General features: G+C 44.1%; 1 protein-coding gene across 5 annotated transcripts in view; it reads right to left on the bottom strand.

Moving 5' to 3' along the window:
- Positions 1–13,220, bottom strand: part of MTCL1 (microtubule crosslinking factor 1) — a 130,816-nt gene extending 117,596 nt beyond the window's left edge. For 3 of the 5 annotated variants that reach the window (XM_018553557.1, XM_018553566.1, XM_018553573.1), the window contains exon 1: positions 12,486–12,566. Coding sequence is in view for 2 of the 5 variants with exons in the window: in XM_018553542.1 (XP_018409044.1) it covers positions 12,486–13,220 (735 nt within the window). In the remaining 3 variants the exon portion in view is untranslated. Of the gene's footprint in view, positions 1–12,485 lie in introns of all 5 variants that reach the window. The other 2 variants (XM_018553542.1, XM_018553550.1) reach the window with 1 other exon arrangement.
- Positions 13,221–25,221: the final 12,001 nt, after the last annotated feature.

The raw sequence follows: 25,221 nt of genomic DNA, 5'->3' as shown, positions 1-25,221 counted from the left end.
GATAGAACCGCATGAATATTACAAATACAAGTGCGTACCTTGTTACATGGGAGCCCCTAGTACAAGACGAAATGTGCAACACCATGTCTAATACAGAGAAGTATGACACATAAGATCCATTTAAAGGGAACCTCTACTTAGAGGGAGCCATTGCTGACCTCCTTCTGCAACTGCTAGCTGCCTGGTCATCTCCAGAGTCAATACAATGACTAACCCAGAACACGTATATAGCTAGCAAAGTCCCAGAACAAGTATGCAGCCAGCAAAGTCAAAATTACTAATCGGAATGTTCCTCTCAGCTCAGCTACTCAGAAAGTGTTGAAGCCTCTGGCTCAACACTCTAGGCAGGGAATTAGCATTTTCAAAAGGTGAGGTCAGCAATAGGGATGAGCTCAGGTTCAGACCAAACCTGGTCCAAACTTAAGCTCCTCTGCACCCGGAAGGAGCTCCTATTAAACACTCAAGGAAGCTGCTTCCATGCCGCCCAATCAGCTGTGGCCAAGGAATTTTCCATTCGCAGCTTAACATAAGCAAAGGGAGGACGTGACCTTATATGGCTACATGCTTGTATTTGGAAAATAACATTTACCTAATAAGGCTATGTGGCCATATAAGGTAAATGAGCACAAGAAGCATCCCGCCCCTCTGTTTACATGCAGCTGCAGGGCAGGGAATGCCCGTACCACAGCTGATTGGGTGTAAGTGCTCATGGCACTTCCTTGGTGGGAGGAGCTCAGGTTTGGACTGAACATGCACTCATCCCTTGTTAGCAACAACCTTGTATTTTTTAGCACAGGTTTCTTTACCTCATCAGTACTCTGCAAATGCATAGAGTAAAACTTTGTGTGTTTACTAAGAAACATTTTTGTATTTTCGGTAAACAGAAATTTGAGGGGCACCTGTGCCCAGCCTATGCACAAAAACCCTCACTGACCTATTTAGCTGTCGGCATTGTGGAGAAAATCATCTTCAAAGTTTGCAAAACAGGCACTGAAATCACAGCTCCTCTCTCTAGGGCTTTTCTAGGGCAGCAGAAACTTGCTCTACAACTCTGCCCCCAGCTACATAACCATCAACCCCATCTCAAAATATCACCCAAACCGCCCTCTTCACTCATTCCAAGCTCTCTTGTCACCTCCTCCCATGCATGTCTCCAGGACTTCTCGAAAGTGTCTCCCATTCTCTGGAAATCCCTAACCAAATCTCATCTCCTACTCTGTCCTTTTTTAGGCAATCCTTGAAAACGTATCTCTTCAGGGAAGCCTCTTCCACCTCAACATAATGACTGTCCTTTTACTTCCTCCATTGAATCATCCCACACAATTATTATCTTTTGTATAACTTGCCCCTCCTACTAGATTGTAAGCTCTCACCACCAGGGCCCTCCTAACCCTCCTGTGCTGAAATTGTATTGCAACTGTACTGTCTCCCTCCAAACTGTTGGCACTATATAAATCCTGAATAATAATAATAATAATAATAATAATAATAATAATAAGAAGAAGAAGAAGAAGAAGAAGAATTTTCCAGCCTCCCATTATAAATAAACACCAGGTGCTGTAAGCTGATCTTTGAAGACAGATTACATCACAGTACCACATTACAAGCAGCTACAGAGGTCAGTGATCTCTCATTTTAAAGCTCTACTGCTTTTTCAGAACATATACAAATATGTCAATATTTGAATGTGTTTAGTTTGGACACAATTGAAATAATTACATACATTTTTGAAGTGACTTTCCAATTTTACTAGCTTGGTGTGCCAAACAGTCACTATGGTATTACTTCTACAGCTTTGTCGATTCCCCATGTAATGGCTATTTAATGGACTGACAGTACAATCAGCGTTTCTGCTGAATACCAGCTTAGATCAATAATAATAGGACAAGCCACCTATAGGTCATATTATGTTAAAAGATTCATTATAAGTCTAAGCTGGCCCATATATTCATATTAATAGGAGAAATAATAAAGTACAATCCCTGCTGCAAGCACTGCATGTACAGAATACCATAAAAGTAAAGATAAAAATGGTTATCAGAGAAAATGGTTTTAGCTCTGTCTGTTTAGCTCTGTCTCTGCTACAATCCATTTTGGGAAATATCTGCCCACTAGGTATAGTACATGTTCTCTTTACTGAGGTGTTTAGAATTCCAGGGACAGCAGAGAGAAGAGTTTGTCCTACTTTCTACTATCTCTGCTGCATCATCTGTTTTCTCTAAGGCCAGCATCACACAAGTCCCAGCTCATGGTAAAGTAAAACCTAACAAATAACATGTTCCCTTTTGGGAAAGAGATTTGTTACATTCCTATACCTGTTATGTAATTGCAAAGCGGTACCTGCTGCTCCTGCCAGATATTTTGTGAGCTGATAACAACTCTGCCTGTGTTGCACTCTTATTAGCTCTCTATGTTGACTACACAACACCTTTTCTCTATGTAATGAAGAACAGTTGAGAGGGAAATGTTATGCAGTCCTATCTTTGGCTGCTTCTCAATTGATACAGTATGGTGAGTAAGTGTTGTCACTGTAGGGCAGGAAGTGTGTTACTGGCAGGATGATCAGTAAATTAAAAGCAGGAACAATGTTATCTTCCGTTTATAAAGTTATATTAAAGGCTACATTTTCTATCAAAATGTATTGCTGATAAACAGACTTACTGTGTTCACTGCTTCTTCTTTCAAAGTGTTTCTTTCCCCAGTTTTAGATTTCTTTGTTAAGTGCTGGTCCTGCCTTCTAGCTCTGATATGATTTCATTCACTTGCTGGGTCCTCTGGGGCCACCCTTTCAGGTATGGACTACAGGGGGACATGGTGAAGCTGCCTGGGTCTCACACAAAGGCAGCCCTAGATCACTTTAGGAAAAAAAATGGAGCACGCTTCCAAGCTGGAGCAAGGCATGATCGGACTTGTAGTGCCACTAAATGAAATACTGAATTATGTATGACATCATGTGTGTGCTTTCCCTGACAAGAAGTTCGGGGAAGCAGCGCACAGGAAACGGGATGATGGTGGAGCAAACATAAAGAGTTTTCAACTGATTACTGAATGCAGAGAATGCATTAAGGTAAAAAACACCTAGCATTTAGTACTACTTTAAAGTACAACTCTTTTATTGCTGTTTGAGCTTCCGTTGACACTTTCCCTCTTTACCCGTCCCACTAACATCATTGTCATCAGGACAGGAAGTGAGCAGAAATCTCTAGTAGTGACACAGACAGCAGTAAAAAGCTTGCCTGGGTTCCAGGCTCGTAAAATCTTCATATAGAGAGTGGTTTAATTGCTACATCCCTATTACATACATCCTCTCACTTCCTGTCATGGTGACCACTGGGCCACACCGACCTTGATTGTTCTACGCCTTCGCTAATCTGTGAAAAGACAAACCAAGAACTCTAGCACTGAACAATGCCACATGTTGTCACCTGAAAACACAGATGTTGATTATAAGACTGAGTGGGACAAATCGCAGGACCCAAGCAGCCAATGCTCCCTACAAATTACAGCCGACACCTAACTTTTAAGGTCTTCTCTAGTTGTTGGCTACTAAAAAATACTGCTGGCTTCTGGATTGGGCTGTCTGGCTCCTGCATTCTATGTAAAGTTTGAAAATGAACAGTATGACACTAATAAGCAACACATACTTTATGCATATGACACTATTTAATGGCTTAAAGTGGAACTCCCGCCAAAACTCTCCACTAAATGTTGTACTGACTCTCCAGCTGCAGTCCTAAGCTAGCAATAGACATAAAGATCAGTCAAAATGCGTAAGTTTCACTGAAAACCCCATCCACGCTAAACAGCGTAGATGGAGGAATCTCACCTGCTGGCTATTGACAGCCAGCACCCGGAGCCATCAAAATACAAGCAGAGTGATTGCAGCTGCAGTCACTGTTGACGACTTTTTTCCAACCATCTTTGTCCAAATTTGTGGAGCCACATGCTGTCAGTAGGGCCCGATTCCCAAGAATTGGCCAAAATTTGAGTCGTGTACAGCCAGCTTTAGTTCTCACACTTTCAACATTCTTAAGTCTAGGCTCCCAAATATTTACCAGTTGTACAGCCATCCTGCTAAACTGAGCTCCCCTGGCTTTAAATAATCAGAACTCTTAAATTTTATCCAAACACCTAGAAAGATTACCTATACTGTCAAAGTCTAAACACAACCCACAAATGGATACTTCAAGTATCCATTTGTGGGTTGTGTTAGCCTGAGCATGCAAAAAAAGGAAAATGCCCATAATGCACTATGTTGACAAAATGATTAAATTTTTGCTTTACGTCATTCAAGTATTACAGCTTCCATAGGGATTCAAATGCTATTAAGCCTTCTGTATATTTTATGAACTGAAAATCACACAATGGGAGATCATCCATATTCCTGATTGCAGTTTTGTCCTCATCAGGGAACCATCACAATTTTATAACATTCCTATATTTATTTTTTCTGGAGCCAGACTATTGAGCCATCTGAGGCTGCACTTAGACACAGCAATGATCTCATTACTACTGCATCAAGCCTCAAGTGATTGTACATCCTACCCGGAAACTCCTGTGGTCACGTCTGCTTTGGAGATGGCTCCATGGGACATATCAGTCCATAGTCTGCAGTGCACACGCAGTGATGCCTCACATGGACGGCTCTGGAGCCAGACTGTGCTCTCAGGATGCTACTTCTACTCAGCAGGTCTGCAACTGTCACTGATTCTGCTTTATACAATCAACCTGCAGGAGCACGGCACAGATGCTGTATATCCAAACAATGCAATATTATAAGGAAGACATGCCTTAATATACATATATACTGTATATATATATTCTTAAAGTCAGGCAAACCAAGACACTACCCTTGCAGTAGGAATATTCCTACACTGCAAGGATTAAGTGCTCATTTATGCTTAGGTGACCAGAACAAAGCACTTTTACTTACCTAATCTCTGCTCCCCCATCGGTCAGGGTTCACCTCTCATCCCTCCGCTCCGGCTGTTGGAATGTACATTAGAAGTGATAAAGGCAGCGGTCCTTAGGCCTCCAGAGTGAAGGGGAGAAGCGGAGGTGGGGACCGGTCTAGCAGCCCAGCAGGAGCCGGTGGGAACAGGGATCAGGTAACTGAAAGAGATTTTTTCCTGTCCCCTATAAATGAACAGTTAAAGGAGAACTATGGGGTCAGTGTTTTTCCCCATAGTTCTCCTTAGGGTAACGGGAGGACACAAACTAGCGCCCTTCCATTACCCTAAGCTCAGTATACCGCGAGCTACAGCTCGCGGTATACCGAGACGCCGCAGCCGGAGCGGATCCCGACGTAGATGACGGGATCCGCCCAGCTGCGTGAGTGACAGCTGGCTCTGCCTATCTAGAGGCAGAGCCAGCTTTACCCGCCCCCTCCCCCGTCCGTTCCGCCAGTCAGCACTGGCAGATCGGAGCGGGGAGAGGGGAATCCAGCCCCTCCCCCTGTCACGGCAGAGAGCCGTGGAAAATCACTCATCTCATAGTTCTCCTTTAAAGTGACAATAAACTTAGGAGTTAAATCTTAAAATTGCAAAAAAGCTAAAAAAAATATGATTAAATAAGATTCCATCCTTTAGACCATGTTCCATGTTACACCCTTAGTGGACACGCTGCATTTGTCACATGTCCACCGCATAGGGCAGCCCAATGGGCAAAGAAGCTCATGCAGTTGTTTGAGCAAGCGCAAGATGCGCTTTTAACCAGTTGACATCCGCAGTGTTAAACCCCCTTCCCATCCAGGCCATTTTTCAGTATTCAGCGCTGCGGTACTTTAACTGACATTTATTCCGTCATGCAGCGCTGTACTGAAATGAATTTTATACCCTTTTTTGGGGACAGATAGAGCTTTCTTTTGGTGGTATTTATTCACCACTGGGGGTTTTATTTTTTTACTATATTAAGGAAAAATTACCGAAATTTAAAAAAAAAAAACAGTTTCCCCTATATTAAATGATAAAACATTTATTATTACCCAATTTTTTGGTAAAATATAAAAGATGGGGTCACGTCGGGTAAAAAGACACTAAACATGTCAAGCCTTAAAATTGCGTGCGCGCGCGAAACCTCAAAAAACGATAATACCCAAAATTGGCCCTAGGCGACGCTTTAAAAGCTGTTACCGCTCATCAGTTTAGTGTTATCAGTGATTGATGGCCCTAAAATGATTGCTCTCACTGCGACGTTCGCGGCGATATGTAACATGTGTAGCGCAATTGTAATTTTTGCGCGCTGGGGCACCGGACGCGTATTTACGTTTATAGGCGCGTAAACGTGGGGGTGGGGGAGTTAAACATTTTGGGGGGGTTTTTTCCCCTTTTTTTATATGTGGCTTTTATTTTATTTTATTTTTTTATGTGTTACTTTTCTTTTTTTTTATTTATATTTTTTTTTTTGCACTTATTGTTATTGCTATTATATAGGGGGATAACAACCCCCTATATAATAGCAAAGGCACACTGACAGGTCCTCTTTATGTGCGAACGAGCACATATAGGCGATCGGCGGGCTATGTTCGCATTGGACGGGTCTTTTCTGCCCGTGCGTGCCCGCTAGGGGGCGCGCGCGAGCAGAAAAAAATTGCCGTCTAGAGACGGCAACCCGCAGATGCTGCAGTGCCGTCCGTCCGTTTTTTTACTACGGGCGGACGGCAAGAGGTTAATGAATGCTGGCAAAATCATGCCAATGGCAAATGTGAATGGGGCCTTAAAGTGAACCCATTGCTTTGCTTTACTTTCAAAAGACAATTGCAGTCAGGACATAAATTGGCAGTAAACTTTTGTAATAATTAGATATGGCCATAACTATACAAGTACTGCATCATGTCGCAGAACAGTAGCATCACTACTGGTGAGGCTACTCGATTGTAAGCTCTTACAAGCAGGACCCTCCTGTACTGAAATTGTATTGTAACTGTACTGTCTCCCTCCATTTTGTAAAGTGCTGTGCAAACTGTTGGTGCTATATAAATCCTGAATAATAATAATAATAGTAATCACTAGGCCTGGAAACCATGGTGTGTGCCCTAGGTCTACAAGAAGGTGCCCCGGGTCTTAGCGCTGCAACAGAAATGCTACAACTCAGTGCCAGATCAGTGCTTCAATAATACCACTTTGCAGTGATGCGGCGATGCCCTGCTTCCAATATATCATTCAAATTGATTTTCCTTTCCTGGACTTTTCCTTTTCATATTTATTATTGAAGTTTGTGTCTTGTCTACAGTCTTCGTTTAGAAGTGATGACACTTGTGAGCTGATAACTTCCTGTGCTCTCTGCCTGTACACAAGGAGGAGTTATGGAAATAAGGAAGGGGAAGAGATGAGGAAAAGTCAGTGTTCTTTGTTATTTATTTATAATTAGGCAGGGCTGACACCACATGCTTAGGAATTGAGAGCTGTGTTGTAATGTCAAAGGTGAAGGTAGGAACATGTTATATTTCTGACACATCAACAGTTGCACTGTCTATCCAAATAAAAAAGTCACCATCTGGATTTAGCTGAGCAAATAGGTAAGAGCCTTCTATGGGATAACATGTCTAGGAATGACCAGGTTTTCCAGCAATGGATTTATTCTTCCTGAATGGCATAGACATATTCCAAGATGACAATGCCAGGACTCATCGGGTTGAAAATGTGAAAGAGTGGTTCAGGGAACATGAGAATTTTTCACACATGGATTGGCCACCACAGAGTCCAGACCTTAACCCCCATTGAGAATCTTTGGGAAGTGCTGGAGAAGACTTTACGCAGTGGTCTGACTCTCCCTTCATCACTACAAGATCTTGGTGAAAAATTAATGCAAATCTGGACAGAAATAAATGTTGTGACATTGCATAAGCTTATCAAAATGATACCATGGCAAATGTGTGCCGTAATCAAAGCTAAAGGAAGCCCAACTAAATATTAGAGTGTGTGACTTTTTTGGGCCAGGCAGTGTTTTGTCAGTACTTGCAGTGTTTAAACAGATAAAACAAGGGGAAATGTTTCTTTTTATTTTGCCTTGCCATTTTTTAAAAGCTCACTTTTGTAGTTATAAAGTACACGTTGTTTCTGTTACATGTCATTATGTTTTGTTGTAAGCTAGTAACACTGTATAAAGAATTGTAAATACAAATGCTTGATTGTTGTACCTAGTCCGATCACTTGTTTCTTTTCTACTTTACAAGATAAAGAATAAAAGCAAACACCAGACAGATTGCTGTGGACAACAGCCTTATGCTTCTTTTACTTTATAGTATGTATCTCTGCAACGCACAATGACTAGGACAAAGCAGATCCTACATATTCACCTATTATGTCTGTAGGACTTTGGCCTTTGTAAAGGGTGAGCACGCCTTTGTGTAAAAGGTACCTCTCAGTAAAACCAGGTAGAAAACTTTGGGTGAGGCACCTGAGACAATTAAAGCCTTTATGCCTCAGTAAAACAACACAAGCATCTTGTGTAAGTGCTGCCACTAAGTCCAAGATCTTTCATTAACTAAGGAGGATAAGTTCACCAACACCAAACCTCAGACATACACACAGGTTATCTCCAGAACAGGTTCATCCCTTATCTGACCTGATTAACCTTCTACTGCGGGAATAGGGCCACCCACAGAACGCATTTTGTTTGATTCCAAATCGGCTGAAATTCGTTCCATGTGTACCAACCTTTAAGTTGGGTACACACAATTATATTTTTATGTTCAGCCTGAATGAAAAAAATAAGACATATTCTTCCATCAATGCTAAACAGTATGAATGATCGAACCTATCGTTACATTGTATACAATTACATTTACATTGTATACATTCTATATCTCCCAAATACATTGTATTCAGATTGTGGAGAACTCTCACTAATACCAAAACAAAAGCAAAGAAAAGTGCACTCCCATGTGTGGCATCACCACGTTTATTGGTAAAATTAAATAAGGAACTACTCACAATTGTAGCAGATAAAAGCGTTTTCTTCGTTTCTCCACTGTCTTTGTATTCATTGTTTGGTTGAATGTTTACATTTATATCTCTTTTGGAGAAACTAAGAAAACGCTTTTATCTGCTACAATTGTGAGTAGTTCCTTATCATTTGATTTTACCAATAAACATGGTGATACCGCATATGGGAGTGCGATTTTCTTTGGGTATCAGATGCATGCACTGTCTGGGTATTCAGCAACTGTTGGAGCAGTAGCTGCTGAATACAACAGCCAGCAGGCAGGATTCCTCCATCCACACTGTTTAGCATGGATTGGGGATTTTCCTCCTTCTGCCTTCAGGGGCTGAACAACAGAAATTCGAAGAGTATATGGCCACCTTTATTCTGATTCCAGGACCACTGCTCACTGAATGGAGACTCAATAAATGAATAAATAAATGAAAGCCACTCGCTCTACATTTGCCATGCTTGTTTCTAAAAAAAACCTTTAACCCTCTGATTTTAAAAACATGACCTTCACCAAAACTCGTCCACCACACAATAGGTTGTCATAGGACAGTCTGTGAAATAATACTTATTCCAAAACATCATTAATGTTCTTCCACACAGAGTTATTGAAGTGTAAACACAGAATCTATTTCTCAGTATGTTTTGCATCAGGCCTTGCATATCACTTAAAGGAGAATTATGGAGTTAGGGCTTTTCCCCATAGTTCTCCTTAGGGTAACGGGAGGACACAAACTAGCGTCCTCCCGTCACCCTAAGCTCAGTATACCGCGAGCTAGAGCTCGCGGTATACTGAGACGTTGCAGCTGAAGCGGATCCCGACAATTATGTCTGGATCCGCCCAGTTGCGTGAGTGACATCTGGCTCTGCCTGTCTAGAGGCAGAGCCAGCTGTACCTGCCCCCTCCCCCTCCCGTTCCACCAGTCAGCGCTGGAGGATCAGAGCAGGGAGGGGGGAATCCAGCTCTCTGCCGTGACAGGATCGAGAAGTGAGCGAACGCCGGTATGTGTTCGCTCACTTCCCGATCTGCTGAGCCGACCTGTGACAGTCTCATTGTCACAGGTCAGCTAGAACTATGAGGTGAGTGAAAAGCACTCACTTCATAGTTCTCCTTTAGGCCTGGTTCACACCTTGGCGTTTTACAGCGCGTTCCTACGTGCTGTAAAACGTTCAACATGTGAAAACCAATTATTGCCTATGGGCATGGTTCCCACCTGGGCGTTTTACAGCGCGTAGGAATGCGCTGCAAAATGCGCAGCAAAACACCCTACGCCCAAAGAAGTACAGGAGCTTCTTTGGGGCGTATTTGGCGCGCGTATCCATTAGGATACAGCCGGATAACACTTGTAAACGTCTTTCTTTTACTGCAAATCGCGTTAAAAACGCGCGCCAAACGCGCATATTCCATACGCCCAGGTGTGAACCCAGCCTTAAGCAAAAACTTTTTTCAAGAATCTGTTACAAAGTTTCTTTCCTAAAGATCCTGCAAACCTGATTAAAGGTCCACCACCCAACTAAGCCCTTTTACACAAGCAGTGTCTGTTCTGATCCATGAACAGATAGATCCCCTGCGGAATCGAAGCAGAACAGAGCAAATCAGTCAGCCTAATGGACCCATGTTAGGTCTATGGGCAGGCATTCTGTACATCTTAATACCTCCGATCTGTCATGTTTAGATCCAGAAAAGGGGAAAAAGGGTGCAAACCTTTTCCTTTCCTTTTGTGGACCTAAACAGACTCAGAGGTGGTTGCATGTAAATTGAGGCATGTCTGTTTACATCTGCCGATCAGATCCACCTAAAAACTGATCAGTACAGCTGTGTAAAATGGGCCTAAGGAGCGTGTATAGCAGGCTGACAACACTGCTGTTAGTTATAAGGTAGCAGCTTAGCGTTGTCAGCTTCAAGCAGGAAAAGCTGCTACTGGCCTTATCTATCGGTAAGACATTTTCCAACAGATCAGCAAAAAACTGTAGAGAGAAAAATAATACTAAGCATTCCAGAAAATAGATGTTAGGTTTACATACACTCTTAGGGCCTATTAGAACACAGCTGCCCATGTGTGCTGTGAAAGCTGTGATGCCAATGTGCTGGATACAGAGCATCACACTGCAACTTTTCTTTTGCTGGAACTTTATTGAAATGTCAAAAGTAAAACTTTGTTCAGTTCTATCGCCCACGGCGTGGTGTGATGTGGTGGAGTCAATGCACTCTGCACTTAAAAAAAGTATTGCGTGCTTTTTTTAAGCACACACCACTGCAGCACGATTGTGTGATCTGCGCTCATTATAAACAAGGAAAATTGCCTTGTCTTCACAGTGGGACTGTGCTGGGCAAGGCTGCCCAATGCACCTGATGTAAACAGGCCCACCTAAATGTGCCTATACACTGGCCGAATTTCAGCCCTACCATGTGCATGGAGATCCTTACCCTACCCTGTGCATGAAGATCCTTACCCTACCCTGTGCATGAAGATCCTTACCCTACCCTGTGAATGGAGATCCATCCTTGCCCTACCCTGTGCATGGAGATCCTTACCCTACCCAGTGGATGGAGATCCTTGCCCTAACATGTGAATAAAGATCCTTGCCCTACCCTGTGCATGGAGATGCTTACCCTACCCTGTGCATGGAGATCCTTACCCTACCCTGTGCATGGAGATCCTTACCCTACCTCTTCTACCTTCTACCCTTTACCCTTCTACTTCTACCTGCTGCAGTCAGGGGAGAGGAGGGGGCATGCTGCAGCTCTCTCCTGGTGCCCCCTTTGCTGTTCGGCTCCCCCTGCGATGGCCTGGATGCCCTCTTGCTAGCCTTGGCCGGGCTCGGCTTGTCTTTGGCCTACCCTGTGAATGGAGATCCATCCTTGCCCTACCATGTGCATGGAGATCCTTACCCTGTGCATGGAGATCCTTGCCCTAACCTGTGAATAAAGATCCTTGCCCTACCCTATGCATGAAGGTCCTTGCCCTACCATGTGCATGGAGATCCTTGAACTACCCTGTGCATGGAGGAGATCCTTGCACTGCAATGTGTATGGAGATCCTTGCTCTACCCAGCGGATGGAGATCATTGCCCTAACCTATGAATAAAGATCCTTGCCCTACCCTGTGAATGGAGATGCATCCTTGCCCTACCCTGTGCATGGAGATCCTTGCCATACCCTGTGGATAGAGATGCTTGCCCTACCCTGTGCATGGGGATCCTTACCCTACCCAGTGTATGGAGTTACTTGCCCTACTCTGTGCATGAGATCTTTGCCCTACCCTGTGGATAGAGAATCCCAATTACCCACTGCAAGAAGATCCTTGCTCCACCCAGTGGATGGAGAAACCCAATTACCCAGCGGATGGAGTTCTTTGCTCTACCCAGTAGATGGAGATATTTGCTCTACTCAGTTGAGGGAGATCATTGCCCTACCTTGTGCATGGAAATCCTCACCCAACCCAGTGGATGGAGAAGCCTGATTACCCAGTGCATGGAGATCCTTGCTCTGCCCAGTGCATGGAGAAGCCCGACCCTTGAACCCTCCATTCATCTGATGTGCGCCCACCTACCTTGAGATAGTCATTTTCCGATCGCAGCTCGTCCAACTCCCTGAGCAAGTCCTCCTCTTGTCCTTGGCTTGGCGGTGCGGGACTTTTAACCGAGCTGCTCTCTGCTCCGCGGGCGTCATCGTTCACCGATCCCGCTCGGCTCTTCTCCGACCCCACTATGACAACTATGTCTGGCACCGATGCCACCACCTGCTTGCTGGAGGCCGACTCATTGTCGCTGCTGTGGGCTGGCAGGGGGCGATGCTCGTCGGACAGGGGCTCGGAGGGGCAGTCGGAGAGGTCTGAGCTGCTGTCCGTGTGGCTGAGCCGTACTAGGCAGGTCCCCGGAGCCGGGCTCTCCAATCTCTGCACCGTCCTGCGACTTCTACCTGCTGCAGTCAGGGGAGAGGAGGGGGCATGCTGCAGCTCTCTCCTGGTGCCCCCTTTGCTGTTCGGCTCCCCCTGCGATGGCCTGGATGCCCTCTTGCTGCTCAGTGCCGCCTTGGCGCTAGCCTTGGCCGTGCTCGGCTTATCTTTGGCAGGAGCGCTGCGCCTGGACAAGCGGCTCTGAGTGGCTAGCTGCCCAGGGGACTGGTGGCCCAGGTTGGGAGACTTGGGGGGCAGCACTGAAGGTTTCGCAGGGGGTGCCCTGGAGTGGGAGTCCCTTAGGAAGGGTCTAGCAGGAGAAGGTGCTCGGTTCAGCCTCTTCTTCTCAGCATGGCTCTGCAGCCTGGGCTCAGCGTTTAAAGTCTCCATGTGATGCTGCAGGGACAGGGGGACCCCCCTCCAGCCCACCGGCTATCCAGGCTGTGCCACAACAACAGCGCTACAGCATCCGATTCCAGTCCTCATCACTTCTGCAAATCACATCCACTCACGATCATTATAAGATCTACAATGGGGGGGATCCGTGCTGCCTCCCAACCTGCTGCTGCCTCTGCTCGCTGACGAGCCTCGATCCTTTCACCGGCTATTCACTCAGTCCATCGATCTGTCCTCCGTGCACATCTACCTTCGCCTTTTCCTTCCTCAGCTTCTCTTCATCACAAATCATTCACCTACCGATATCCAGCAGACACGACATACTGTGCATCCATCTCCTGTCACTCGTCTTCCGATCGCACCGGCTTCTCCCTGCCTGCTCCGGAGCTCCACCACCTCCTCCTCGCCCTATGGTCCTGCAAATCTGCAAACGCTGCTGTCTGTCAAATAGCCTGACGTTTCCCAGCTAGTGCGCATGCGCCGAGCACCGTCCCTGCCGCCGAGTACACCTCTCTGTCTCTATGCTTAGCGCATACGCCTTGCCATCTGCATACAGACCTGTCGCCATTCATAGGCAAGAAATAAAAAAAGGACTTGTGAAATCAGATCAAAGGTAGATGATAAGGTGCCTTATATGTTTCAGAAGAGAAAGATACTGATTGGTACAATGGTACAACCCTTGTGGATGCAGTTGCCTTGGTTTCCTCTAAGGCCCCATTCAAACTTGAGCTGAGCAAGGCAAGAAAATATATGGAAACCCATGTTCGGTGCAGTTTTCAAGCACTCCCATTAAAGTCTCTTGGGGCCAAAACATGTAACTCTACACCAAAAGAAGCTCAGGTGTTAACAGGATCCACTAAGGCTTGGAAATATAATGGAATAATGGAAATATACAATACAGTTGCTTTGGTTTCTTTTTCCCTTTCTCCCTTGAGCTGAGCAAGGCAAGAAAACAGATGAAAACCCAAGTTATGTGCAGTTTTCAAGCAATCCCATTAAAGTGACACTAAACTCAGGTGTTAAATCTTAAAAATGCGTTTAAGTACCTCAACTGTTAAAAAAATGCATCTTATTTGTGTATCACTCGGCAGTAGATCCTGAGTTCATCTTTGAATTGGTGCTGCCGACATTGTCCTTCCTTCTGGAGGGTGGCTACTTTTGTTCCCCATGGACCCCGTGTGTGTGTTATAAAGTGTACTGTTTACCACTCCCAGCTTGCTCACGTGATGGACTACAATCTCAATACAAATTAGTATACTAAATATGAGATTGTAGTCCATCAATGGAGCGAGCTGGGATCTGTGGTTACTTTACATCACACATAACACACCCAGGACTGCGGTTGTTATGGGGGGATTGTAAGCGGCAAGTGCCGCTACACTCTATCAGTTACTAAAAACACGGTGCCCACTGTTGCAGTTTTGGTGGTGCACTTGGGGTGGTGCACCCTGTGCACACGCCTATGCCAGGAGAGCTACACTGGCAGAGGACCTGATATAGAGCGGTGGCTGTCACATTGAGAATGCCACTTGGTGATTACACCAGGAGAGCCACACTCTCAGAGTTCCTCATATAGAAGGGGTGACTGTCACATTGATAATGTAACTCTGGAGATTAACCCTAGGAGAGATGAACTTTCCCTGTGCAGGATTTAGCTGTCATATCCACAGCTGGGTTCTGCATAGTGCGAGCTTGGACATTGTTCATTTTTGCAGCACCAAAAACCCACTGATTACATATATGTGTAAAGGTGATCTGTTGTACATGTATATTTGATAGTTCAGTTGTGAACACATTTTTATATAAAGATTTCATTAGGCTCTTGACAAGGACAGAAGAGCATAAATATAGGATTAGTGTCTTAAAGGATTTTGGAGAGAAACATAAAATTAACCCTTTTATTTTCCAATACTACAAAATGAGCATCTAACAGGCAGATGTGAAGCAAGTAAGTCTAAGATAATTCATTCTCATTGAAAAATGAGCTCCACTCTGAGGACTGCACCTGCCTTAGGGGGCTTTGCCAAAGGGAGGAAAAAAAGACTCCCTTGAATGTCCACCAAAGCCTCCTGTGAGTACAGGCAGGTGCAATCTTCACAAGATTCCGTACTGTCTCTAGTATAATTAGGAGATATAGAAAAGGTTTCAGTTCATGCCTACATTATTTTTAGTAAGGCGTATTTAAGAGTGCACCTGCTACAAGTTCCTTTTCAAAGAAATGTTTTTTTTAATAGTAAAGATGTTATTGTGGAAAAGTTTCCAAAGTCTATGGAGATTTCTAGATTTTTGCACTAGTGGCTGGTAAAATGCTATCCAATTTTTTCTAACTCATATTATATCTAGTACCAATATCTTTAAAAAAAAGTCTCTTTCTCTAGTACAACATACAAACTGCTGCAGGAATAAAGTACAAGCACCTAAAGGAATCTGCTTCAAAAAGTCTGCAGATAAGGCTGAATGACAGGCTGTTAGATAGTCAAAGCTCCATCGCATTCTTATAGCGCGAAAGCTTGCCAACCATACACTCTATTTGTTCTTGTTTTCTACCACAATGGTGGGATTTATGATTGGGTTTGGAATGGTATAGTTTGGGGTCAGCAAACTCTGGCCCTTTAGCTGTGGTGCAACTACAAATCCCATTAGGCATTGCATGACTCTGACAGCCACAGGCATGGCTCCCAGAGGCAGATGCATGTTGGGATTTGTAGTTTTACCTCAGCTGGAGGGTTGGCGTTTGCTACCGCTAGTAGAGATAATTCCCATTTTGCTTTTTTTGTTATAGTTACAGGTCTGTGTCTTTTCACAAGCCTTTAACAAATCAATAAGAAGTGATTTTTATGGCTGTGTGCGAAGAGATTGAGTAAGGCAGGGGTGCCCATTAGGTCGATCGCGTAGCGGTCACTGGTAGATCGCGATGTCCTGTCCTTCCGTCATGGGGATTCCCCTCTGGATCCCTTTTTTTCTTCCCATCTGTATGCAGCGGGGATCCAGGAGAAGTGAACGAAGGTGCCGCTGTCACAGAACTAAGGCCGAGCGGTGAGGAGAGACAGAGACGCTCGGCCAGGATCTGACCGCTCGGCCTTAGTTCTGTGACAATAGCTCCCTCTTCCAGTGCCCCGCGGCTAAAGTGCTTCTTTCACTTCTCCTCGGATCCCACGCTGCCTCTGCCGGGAGAGCAGCGGGGATCCAGAGGAGAAGCTGAGCCCCCGGATCGGTACATATCAGTGATATGTACCAATCCTCTGTGCAGGACAAACACTGGAGTGATCAGCTGATAACTACAGTGTTTGTAAATAACTGGGGACACACAGTACTATGTGTCCCCAGTTACGAATGAACAGGATGCGATTTACATAACTTCCTGTTCATTCATGAGTTTCTCAAGGGGGAGTAGCATTGTACAGAGGCTCCTCCCCATTCAAAACTGGATGATAGTAAATAGTTTCTGAATGAATGGAAGCCTCTGGGCTTTCCATTCATTTAGAATAGAGGCAGCAGAAATGATATTGAGGACTTTGCATCCTCAATTTATTTTTCTATTTTAAAAGGAAATATCAGGGAACTGTTCAGACCCCTAATATTTCCCCGAAGTCCCCCCAAGAGTAAAAAAATTAATAAAATTAAAACATTTTTTTTAAATAATAATAAAAAAAAATCCTGGAGGTAGGGCGCTGGGTGACATCACACGCCTGTTGGGGGGGGGTCCCATGTGCAACGTCAGCCACACGAGCACCGCTGGAGGACAGGATGCCGGGGTATCTAGGACACACTGGAATGCAAGCCAGCCGACTCCCTGCGTTCAGGGGCGGGAGAGGGAGGGGGTTGTATTGAAGTCAATGGCACCGCAGCCATGCCACCGCCCACAGTGCGATTGCCCGCACCCGGAACGCAGGCACATTAGTACCTGCATTCCAGTCCAGTGCGGTCGGCAAAAATAGTGCTTGCAGCATTTTTGCGGATCGCAGTGCACCGGAACGCAGGTAGTAATGTGCCTGGGTTCCGGGTGCAAGCAATCACACTGTGGACGAGGGCCCTGGCTGCGGTGCCATTGACTTCAATGCACCGCCACGCTCCCCTCCTGCCCCTGAATGCAGGTGTTTTTTCGTTGGTAGATCTTATTGAGCTCGTCATTTGAAAAGTAGATCTCCAGATGAAAAATTATGGTTGCCCCTGGATAAGGCAATAATAGTGGGCATCCATTAAAATAATAAAAATAGGCTTTGTGTTAGCAATGCATGCTGTTGCTACATCTTTAGTTACTTAACAGCATATACATTCTAAAATAGTAGTTTTAGGTAATATTATATTGTTTTAAAATAACATATTTACGGTGGAACTCCATGTAAATCAAATTTCATAAATGCCCAATTTTAGTACTTTAAATTTAACTAGTGCAATCTGGCAAGGAAATCATTTTTGGGTGTGGGCTGAGTGGTTTGGGGTAAAAGAGGAACACTATATTGTTCATAAACTGCAAAAGGATAAAATATGCTTCATTTTTGTGCTTAAATGATAAGTGCACCTTCATGATAAAATTATTAGAAGTTGTGTCCTTCTCTTCCTCCTGGCTACTTCTCTTCCTCTTGTCTTTATTGCTAGGAGAAAAACTAAATTATGATTTCTATCTGAGATCATCAAGGCAATCTATACCATAACTCTACCATCATAACATTTCAGTTCCAGGGATTTGTTACAATCTACCAGCTTCCCCTCCAGGGCTGACCACCTATCTTAATCACATACAATAATACTTACAAGAAAGTGGTCTGCCCATTCTTTTCCCTGAACCGACCAAAGATCTTGATCAACCTCTCACTTCAGAGTAGTTTTTGCCTGCTCTAAAGCAAACAAAGCCTAGCAAACATCTGAGACCTGAAGCTTGTACAACCCTATATTACAAAACCTTTGCCTCTTCCCTCATGCCACATTTTTTACTACCTTTAGTTCTCTAATGCTGTATCATACTTTACACCATCTTTTATAGACACTGTCATTGTGGGTTGTACCAAAAGAAGGAAAATAGGACAAACGATGCTCCAGCTACTACAGACCAATTTTATTACTAAATGTTGAGACCGACCTATTTGCAAAAATCCTAGCAAATTGCCTACTCCACTATCTACTGGGCCGGATTTTCCACAAGGCCACCGAGGCCCGGGCTCGGGGTAGCAGGGAGTAGAGGGGCAGGAGGGGTGTGGAATTATGATCGCCCGACCCCGGGACATACAGTTCCAGGCGCTGGGCAGGTAGTTTTCTTCTACATTTAGCCCTGCTTCGGGCAAGCAGAGATAAATATAGAGCGGGGACGCCAACACTCATATTGTACAAGTGATCTCGGTGATGCCACCAAGATCACTTGTAGGCAGCCTGCAGATCAGTTCCCCCCGCCGGTTACCTCTCTCCCCGCCGGCCACCTTTCCCCTTGCTGGCCACCGCCCTTCGCGCTGTGGTTTTTCGGGGTCCCCTGCTATTCTGGGGGCAGGGACCAAGGCAAGGTAGTTCAGGATGGAGAGGAGGGTGCAGAACGGAGAACGTCTGTTGCATTGAGGAACCTGGCTGGCCCTGGGGCAGCAGAGAGAGTAAATCCGGCCCTGACTATCTACTGCATCTTATAGGCCTTGACCTGGCAGGGTCTATCGCAGGAAGCAAGTTAAGTGTTAATAATATTAGCTCACTTACCCTGGTCAACTACCTTCAAGAGTGTTAAGGGCCTTCTCCTGTCTACTGACCCGGAGAGGCCTTTGAAAAAGTAGCATGTGATTTTATCAGCACCACACGTGATCATTTAGTCTTTTGCCACACATGAAAACCTGGATTTCAAGTCTATATACAAGCCCCAAAGCTAAAGTCAACGTAGAAAGAAAGAAAATCTTCTCTCTGAGACTTTCCTGATCAGGAATACCACACATCAGGGGTGACCTCTTTCCTCCCTGATTTTCATCCTTACCACAGAACCCCTCAAACTAAAACAACACACTCTCTCAAACAGAATTTCCTATTAAAATGAAAATCTAAAATGATTAAAGGAGAACTATGAGGTGAGTGATTTTCACTCATCCTCATATTTCTAGCCGACCTGTGACTATGAAACTGTCATAGGTCGGCTCAGTAGATCGGGAAGTGAGGGAACACATACCAGCGCTCGCTCACTTCTCGATCCTGTCACTGGAGAGAGCCATGACAGGGGAGGGACTGGATTCCCCCCTCCCTTGTCCGATCCTCCAGCGCTGACTGGCAGAATGGACGGGGTAGGGGGCGGGTACAGCTGGCTCTGCCTCTAGATAGGCAGAACCAGCTGTCACTCACGCAGCTGGGCGGATCCAGACATAATTGTCGGGATCCGCTTCAGCTGCGGCGTCTCAGTATACTGAGCTTTGGGTGACGGGAGGACGCTAGTTTGTGTCCTCCCGTTACCCTTAGGAGAACTAGGGGAAAAGCCCTAACCCCATAGTTCTCCTTTAAATACTTGGGCATCAATACTCCATTGCATGTCAATTACCTTTTTTCCGCCAACTTCCTCACAGTCCCGCAACATATACAAAAAAAAATCAGCAGATGAGACTATAAACACTTATGATTTAATTGTTTTAATGATAACTGATACTTTATGCATACATCTGTTGCTGCCTTTTGCTGGTATATATGGGTAATCCTTGCCATCTTGTCTTGAATTGTATTGTAATTGTAATGTCTTCCTTATATTGTAAAGCGCTGCATAAACTGTTGGCGCTATATAAATCCTGTATAATAATAATAATAATCCTTCATAAGATCAACCAGTTTGGAGGCTATCAAGTTGCACCTATGTCCATTGGAACATAACTCATTATTGGCACTAAAATCAACTGTGCCATGCCATAAGTGTCCCCCGTAATATCTTCAGCACATGGATGCGCAGTCCTATAAGTCAAACCCCTATTGGACTGACAGTATAAGTGATGGAGTAAACCTCCTCCTTGTTGGCAGGTTAAGCGACACAGTCCCCAAAGCCCAGTCAGGGTGGCTTGATGAAGTCTCTGACTGAGACTAAGCAAGTCGATGGACATTGACACTCAGGTGGGCAGGTTACCGTATTATATCGTTGCAAGATGATGGACATGAAAATGGATATATGTCTCATTTAACCGTATCATCTGTCTTTGTGATGAATGCTGCAAATAAACACTAAGGACATATGAGATTTCAATGCTGGAATCATCTCTCTTATATAACAAGCCTGAGATACAGTATGTCAATGAAAGGAAAAGAAAAACTCTCTGTATATACCGTAAGTAGGAAGGCTTCAGCTATTTAGGATTGTCAAGACTTGTAGCAGGAGTCGCTTAACCTACAAACAAGGAAGAGGCTTACTCCATCACTTTTACCATCGGTCAGGATGAGGATATCATGGGACACACTTGCTTACATGGAATGGCACAGTTGCATTTGAATGCCAATAATGAGCTATGTCCTAGCAGATACAGCGCAACTTTATCATTTGATTTGCCTCTCTAATGGACTGTGCCTGGTGGTAATAAAGAAGAGATGTTTTCTCTATATGATAAAGGTGTCCTGAATAGCTAGATATTACAGTATACAATATTGCTTTGAACTGAATGAGGATTGATGTTCATTACATTTGGAGATATTGTGTAAACATTGCAAGGCCAATATTGTGGAATGACGGAAAATATTATGAAGAGAGAAAAGTGATTTATACCCCAAAATGTGATCATAGTTGTGTAATGGACCAGGTGAGATGGGACTACGACACCGGATTTATTAATTAGTACCTGGTTAATTGAAGCAATTTAGCTCCTGTCTATGAGCTTTATAATATAATGAATGATTTTATAGCACCAGTTTATCTACTAGCTTTTAATGTCTTTTATTGGACAATGGGTGTGATTTGGTGGTAGAGTTATGTACATTGTCTGAATACATTTTTTTGTAGGGCTTGTAATAACATTTAAAAGGCCTTTTTATATTATTACATTATTTCGATACTGGAAGACAGCAGCCTGCCTTTGTTCTGTAGCATTTTTTTTCTACCTCCTTAACTATCCTTATACAACTTAATATTTGTACCTTTCTGACTCAACCTCCTTTGAGTTACAGTCACTGTTCTCATACTCTTCTTTCTTCCACACCCATAAACACTGGCTAACTACACTGCCTCTACCTTTATCCTCTAACATACTCACACTGGGATCGCCACAAAGCACTGCATAGGCATAGAGCATCTACTACTGACCATCTGGTTGGTGGAGAAAGCAAGATATTCTCAGAAGCTCCAATTTTTACTTCCCAACCCCTTCATTAAACGTTTGGCTTCTGTATACCAGCTTGTGCCACATGGTGTACTTTCTTCTTTATTTCTAAAATATATACCAATTTTGAAAAAGGAGAATAACGTTTTTCTAAACAACAGTTATGGCTTCTATACAGCTTATACCTTCAATCCATTGTTATAAAAAGAGTGTGTTCAGAAATAAAACACAGAGGAGATAAGCTGCAGAAAGAAGGCACACCCAAAGTCACTTAAATTAAGAATATCCCACGTGATCTCTGCCAGCCAACTTTAGGCAAGATTTTACATGCATGTACAATTGTTGATCTAAAAGGATATTTCAATTCTCCATTTGACATAATGTTCTACACATACACCTCAAATCTACTGGGGGACTGTACACTGACTTAAAGTTAAAAAAAAAGGGTGTTTAAAATGGCTGGATAAGTAATAGCAATCCTTAGATGACAAGTAGAGAAAGAGAAGAAGTTATTAGTCCACATGAGCAAGTCTGATTCATTTGCCTGGATACATTAAGAGGGCTAATGTGCTTTAAAAGTGTACCAATCAATTAAAGAAATAGCAAATAAGGTTTAGAGGTTCTTTCTTTCTATTTGTTATAAGAAAAAAAATATTTTATTACTCCTGCCATCACAAAGACTAAACTTTGAAATAAGTTTCACTATCTATTTTGACAAGTCATTGATAAAGTGTTAGCACATTTTAGGTGACGTTTGGTAAAACCATTTGACCTTAGACTAAGTTTCCCCTCTATAACAAAGCCCACTCTATCATCGTGAAAAAGTGAATCATCGTTCCAACTGTTTGTCTGAGTTTCGGTATCCAACCCATACGGTTTTAATATAATTTTATATGATTAAAGTAGAAGTACGTTAAGCTATGTTTTGACTTTCAGAAATGATGTAATAGTTATAAATATATCTGTCATCTTAAGAGGGATAACGATATTTTATGGACTCATGATATTGGATTCAATAATGATTATGCCATTTAGCATGATGTAGTAGAGGTAAGCATGAAGTCATTCAATAGCTTGTAGCCTTTTGGTCCTCAACAGCAGCTTTCCCATTCACATATGCCATGTCCTTAATACTTCGCACTGGACTCTGGTCTTAGTAACGCACTGGACTCTGGTCTTGGTAACGCACTCCCCCGCTCCTCATTCGGGCTCGCCTGCCAAGGCTCACAGCCAGCATCCCAGCCAGATGGTGTGCACTGCAGGGGGCGGGGCATGTGACACACACTTCTCTCCCGCCGCCTGTTGCTAGGGACGTGGCCGGGAGAGAATGTGAGTCACAAGACCCGCCCCCTTACTGAGAAGCCCATCGGCAGTGCGGGGACCTGCACTTGCGCATATTCCACCAGGGGGAGTGCCCAGGACCGGACCTGACTGGACCACTCCAGAGCCTCAGGCCCCCGAGGCCGCAGGTGTAGTTCCGCCCCTGGACAGGGAGCCGCACCAGAGGGATGAAACAGCCACATGCGGCTTCGGAGCCGCAGGTTGCTGACCCCTGGTATATACCATATACACATAAAGTATATTAGATGCTGGTTATAAAGTTTTTTTTATCCTTATTCACGAACAGCAGAAACCTATTTTTCCTGCAGAAATCTTTTTAATTATGTTTTTTTTTTAGTGTGATTTAGTGATCATCCACTATTCGAATCAGTACACATGAACAAAGACAAATTTTCATCCAAAATGTTTTGGCTTTTGCTTATGTAGGGTCTGAAAGAAGCACATTGTATGCTGGAATAGATGTAAACAGTCTGTTGCAGGCAGGAGAAACATTTGTTTCATCTTTAATTCTGCCACAGTCATCATTCACTAGGTCTGATCTGTGGGGCATGTGTATACACAGTAGTCAGAAACATAAAAAAACACTACTACAGAGGCATCAGGATTTCAGAAAAAGAAGTAGAGGCTGACCCTGGATGATGCCTGAACAAAGATGGTGTTGGCCTTCTGGGAAAGAAAGAAGATGAAAGAATTGTTAGGAGCAGCACTGTGATCTGTGTGATAGGTTATAAATACTCACAGATGTTATACTGACACACTACTCAGCATGGATGCAGATAAAGCAGAAGTAAAGTTAAAAAAAGAATAAAACATTGCTAGGTTTCTGTTCAGGGCTGTCCCTATAATGAAGCAGCTGTTGCATCAGGCTGCATCTCTTAGGGTCACGTGGAGGGACATGGCCGCTCTGCTGCACAATGTTTACACTGTGCCTGCTACCCCCTTTCCAGCCAGAGTGGTCCAGGTTGCTAAGATCCATAAAAATGGATCTCAGCAACCTATAAAAGGGCCATAAAAATCTCCCCACCCATCTCTTAGCAACAGTGTCCTGCCCAGCTCTTGGCAACCACAGGAGCTGGGTAGGACGCCGGTCAGAGCAGTAGCCAGAGCCGAGCGGGGATGCAAAGGCATTTCCCCAAGCCTCCCCACTGCCTGCCCATAAACGTACACCATCGCCAGGCCGATGTCCTATCAAAGTTTGTCACTGGGTTAGAATGTGTGACCAGTGAAGTGGTCACACATTTTAACGTAATCCCGCCCAGTTTTACAGCGGTGGAATGTGTGACCGGTCACGTGGTCACACATTTTAACATAATCCCACCCATTTTTTCAGCGGTGGAATATGTGACCGGCAAAAGGTGAAGAATTCAGAAGTCACAAAGTCGAATAGAACATTTCAGGACCGATTAGCTGTTCCCGGGCAGATCGGCTTTGCAGATCGTATGTGCAGGAGAACCGATCTGCCCAGGAACAGCTAATCGGTCCTGAAATGTTCTATTCGACTTTGTGACTGGGATCTCACATTCCACAAAGTCGGATAGAAGTGACATTTCAGGACCGATCAGCTGTTCCATGGCAGATCGGTTCTCCTGCACATACGATCTGCAAAGCCGATGTGCCCTGAAACAGCTGAGAAAGCGTTGAAATTCTTCACCTTTTGCCGGTCACATATTCCACCGCCGAAAAACTGGGCGTGATTACGTTAAAATGGGTGACCATGTGACCGGTCACACATTCCAACCTATTTACAAAAATTGATAGAACACCGATATTCCCTCCCAGGCAGCAAAAAAATCTAGGAACACCCCTGTTTCTGTTTATCAAAGATTATAGGCAAAGTGTGCAGTGTACATTCTGAACGCATTCATAGAATCTCCAGGATGCCATAAAAAGGTCCTGATGCTGGGAAGGATTTATCTCCTGTGCAGGAGTTACAGCATCATTTGCCTCCCGATGGCTGAAAAGGATGCCTGGAAACCTGGAAGTGGCACAGGCATAGATGGCGGCATTGGGGTACCAAAGATGCATTGTTCGGAGCTGGAGAAGGGCACAGTTGTAAATTAAATGTGCCATAACGTGCAAGTATGATGTACATATTTCCACACTAGGGCAAAATCTCTCCCCGCACATAGTGGTTTACTACCATTTTAACACCCAAATATCCATTACTGATAGATCCCGTTTAACAGGGTCTTACACTGATATAACCAAGCCATAGAACTTTATTTGAGAAAACAAAATCCTAAAGCACAGGATCTTTTAACAATTGTCATTTCCAGAAAACGGTATGCAATTGGAGCCATTTTAAAACCTCATTATTGTGTCAAGTTGCCAGAGTGACCTCATTTATCTATTGTGTGGCACTGAGCCAGTATCACTAGAAATAAAGACAGGGAGAGCTTGCAGAC

The sequence above is a fragment of the Nanorana parkeri genome, unplaced genomic scaffold (genome assembly GCF_000935625.1).
Source record: "Nanorana parkeri isolate BGI_ZX_2015 unplaced genomic scaffold, ASM93562v1 scaffold7, whole genome shotgun sequence".
NCBI lineage: Eukaryota > Metazoa > Chordata > Amphibia > Anura > Dicroglossidae > Nanorana > Nanorana parkeri.
This window is presented reverse-complemented; position numbering and strand designations above follow the sequence as displayed.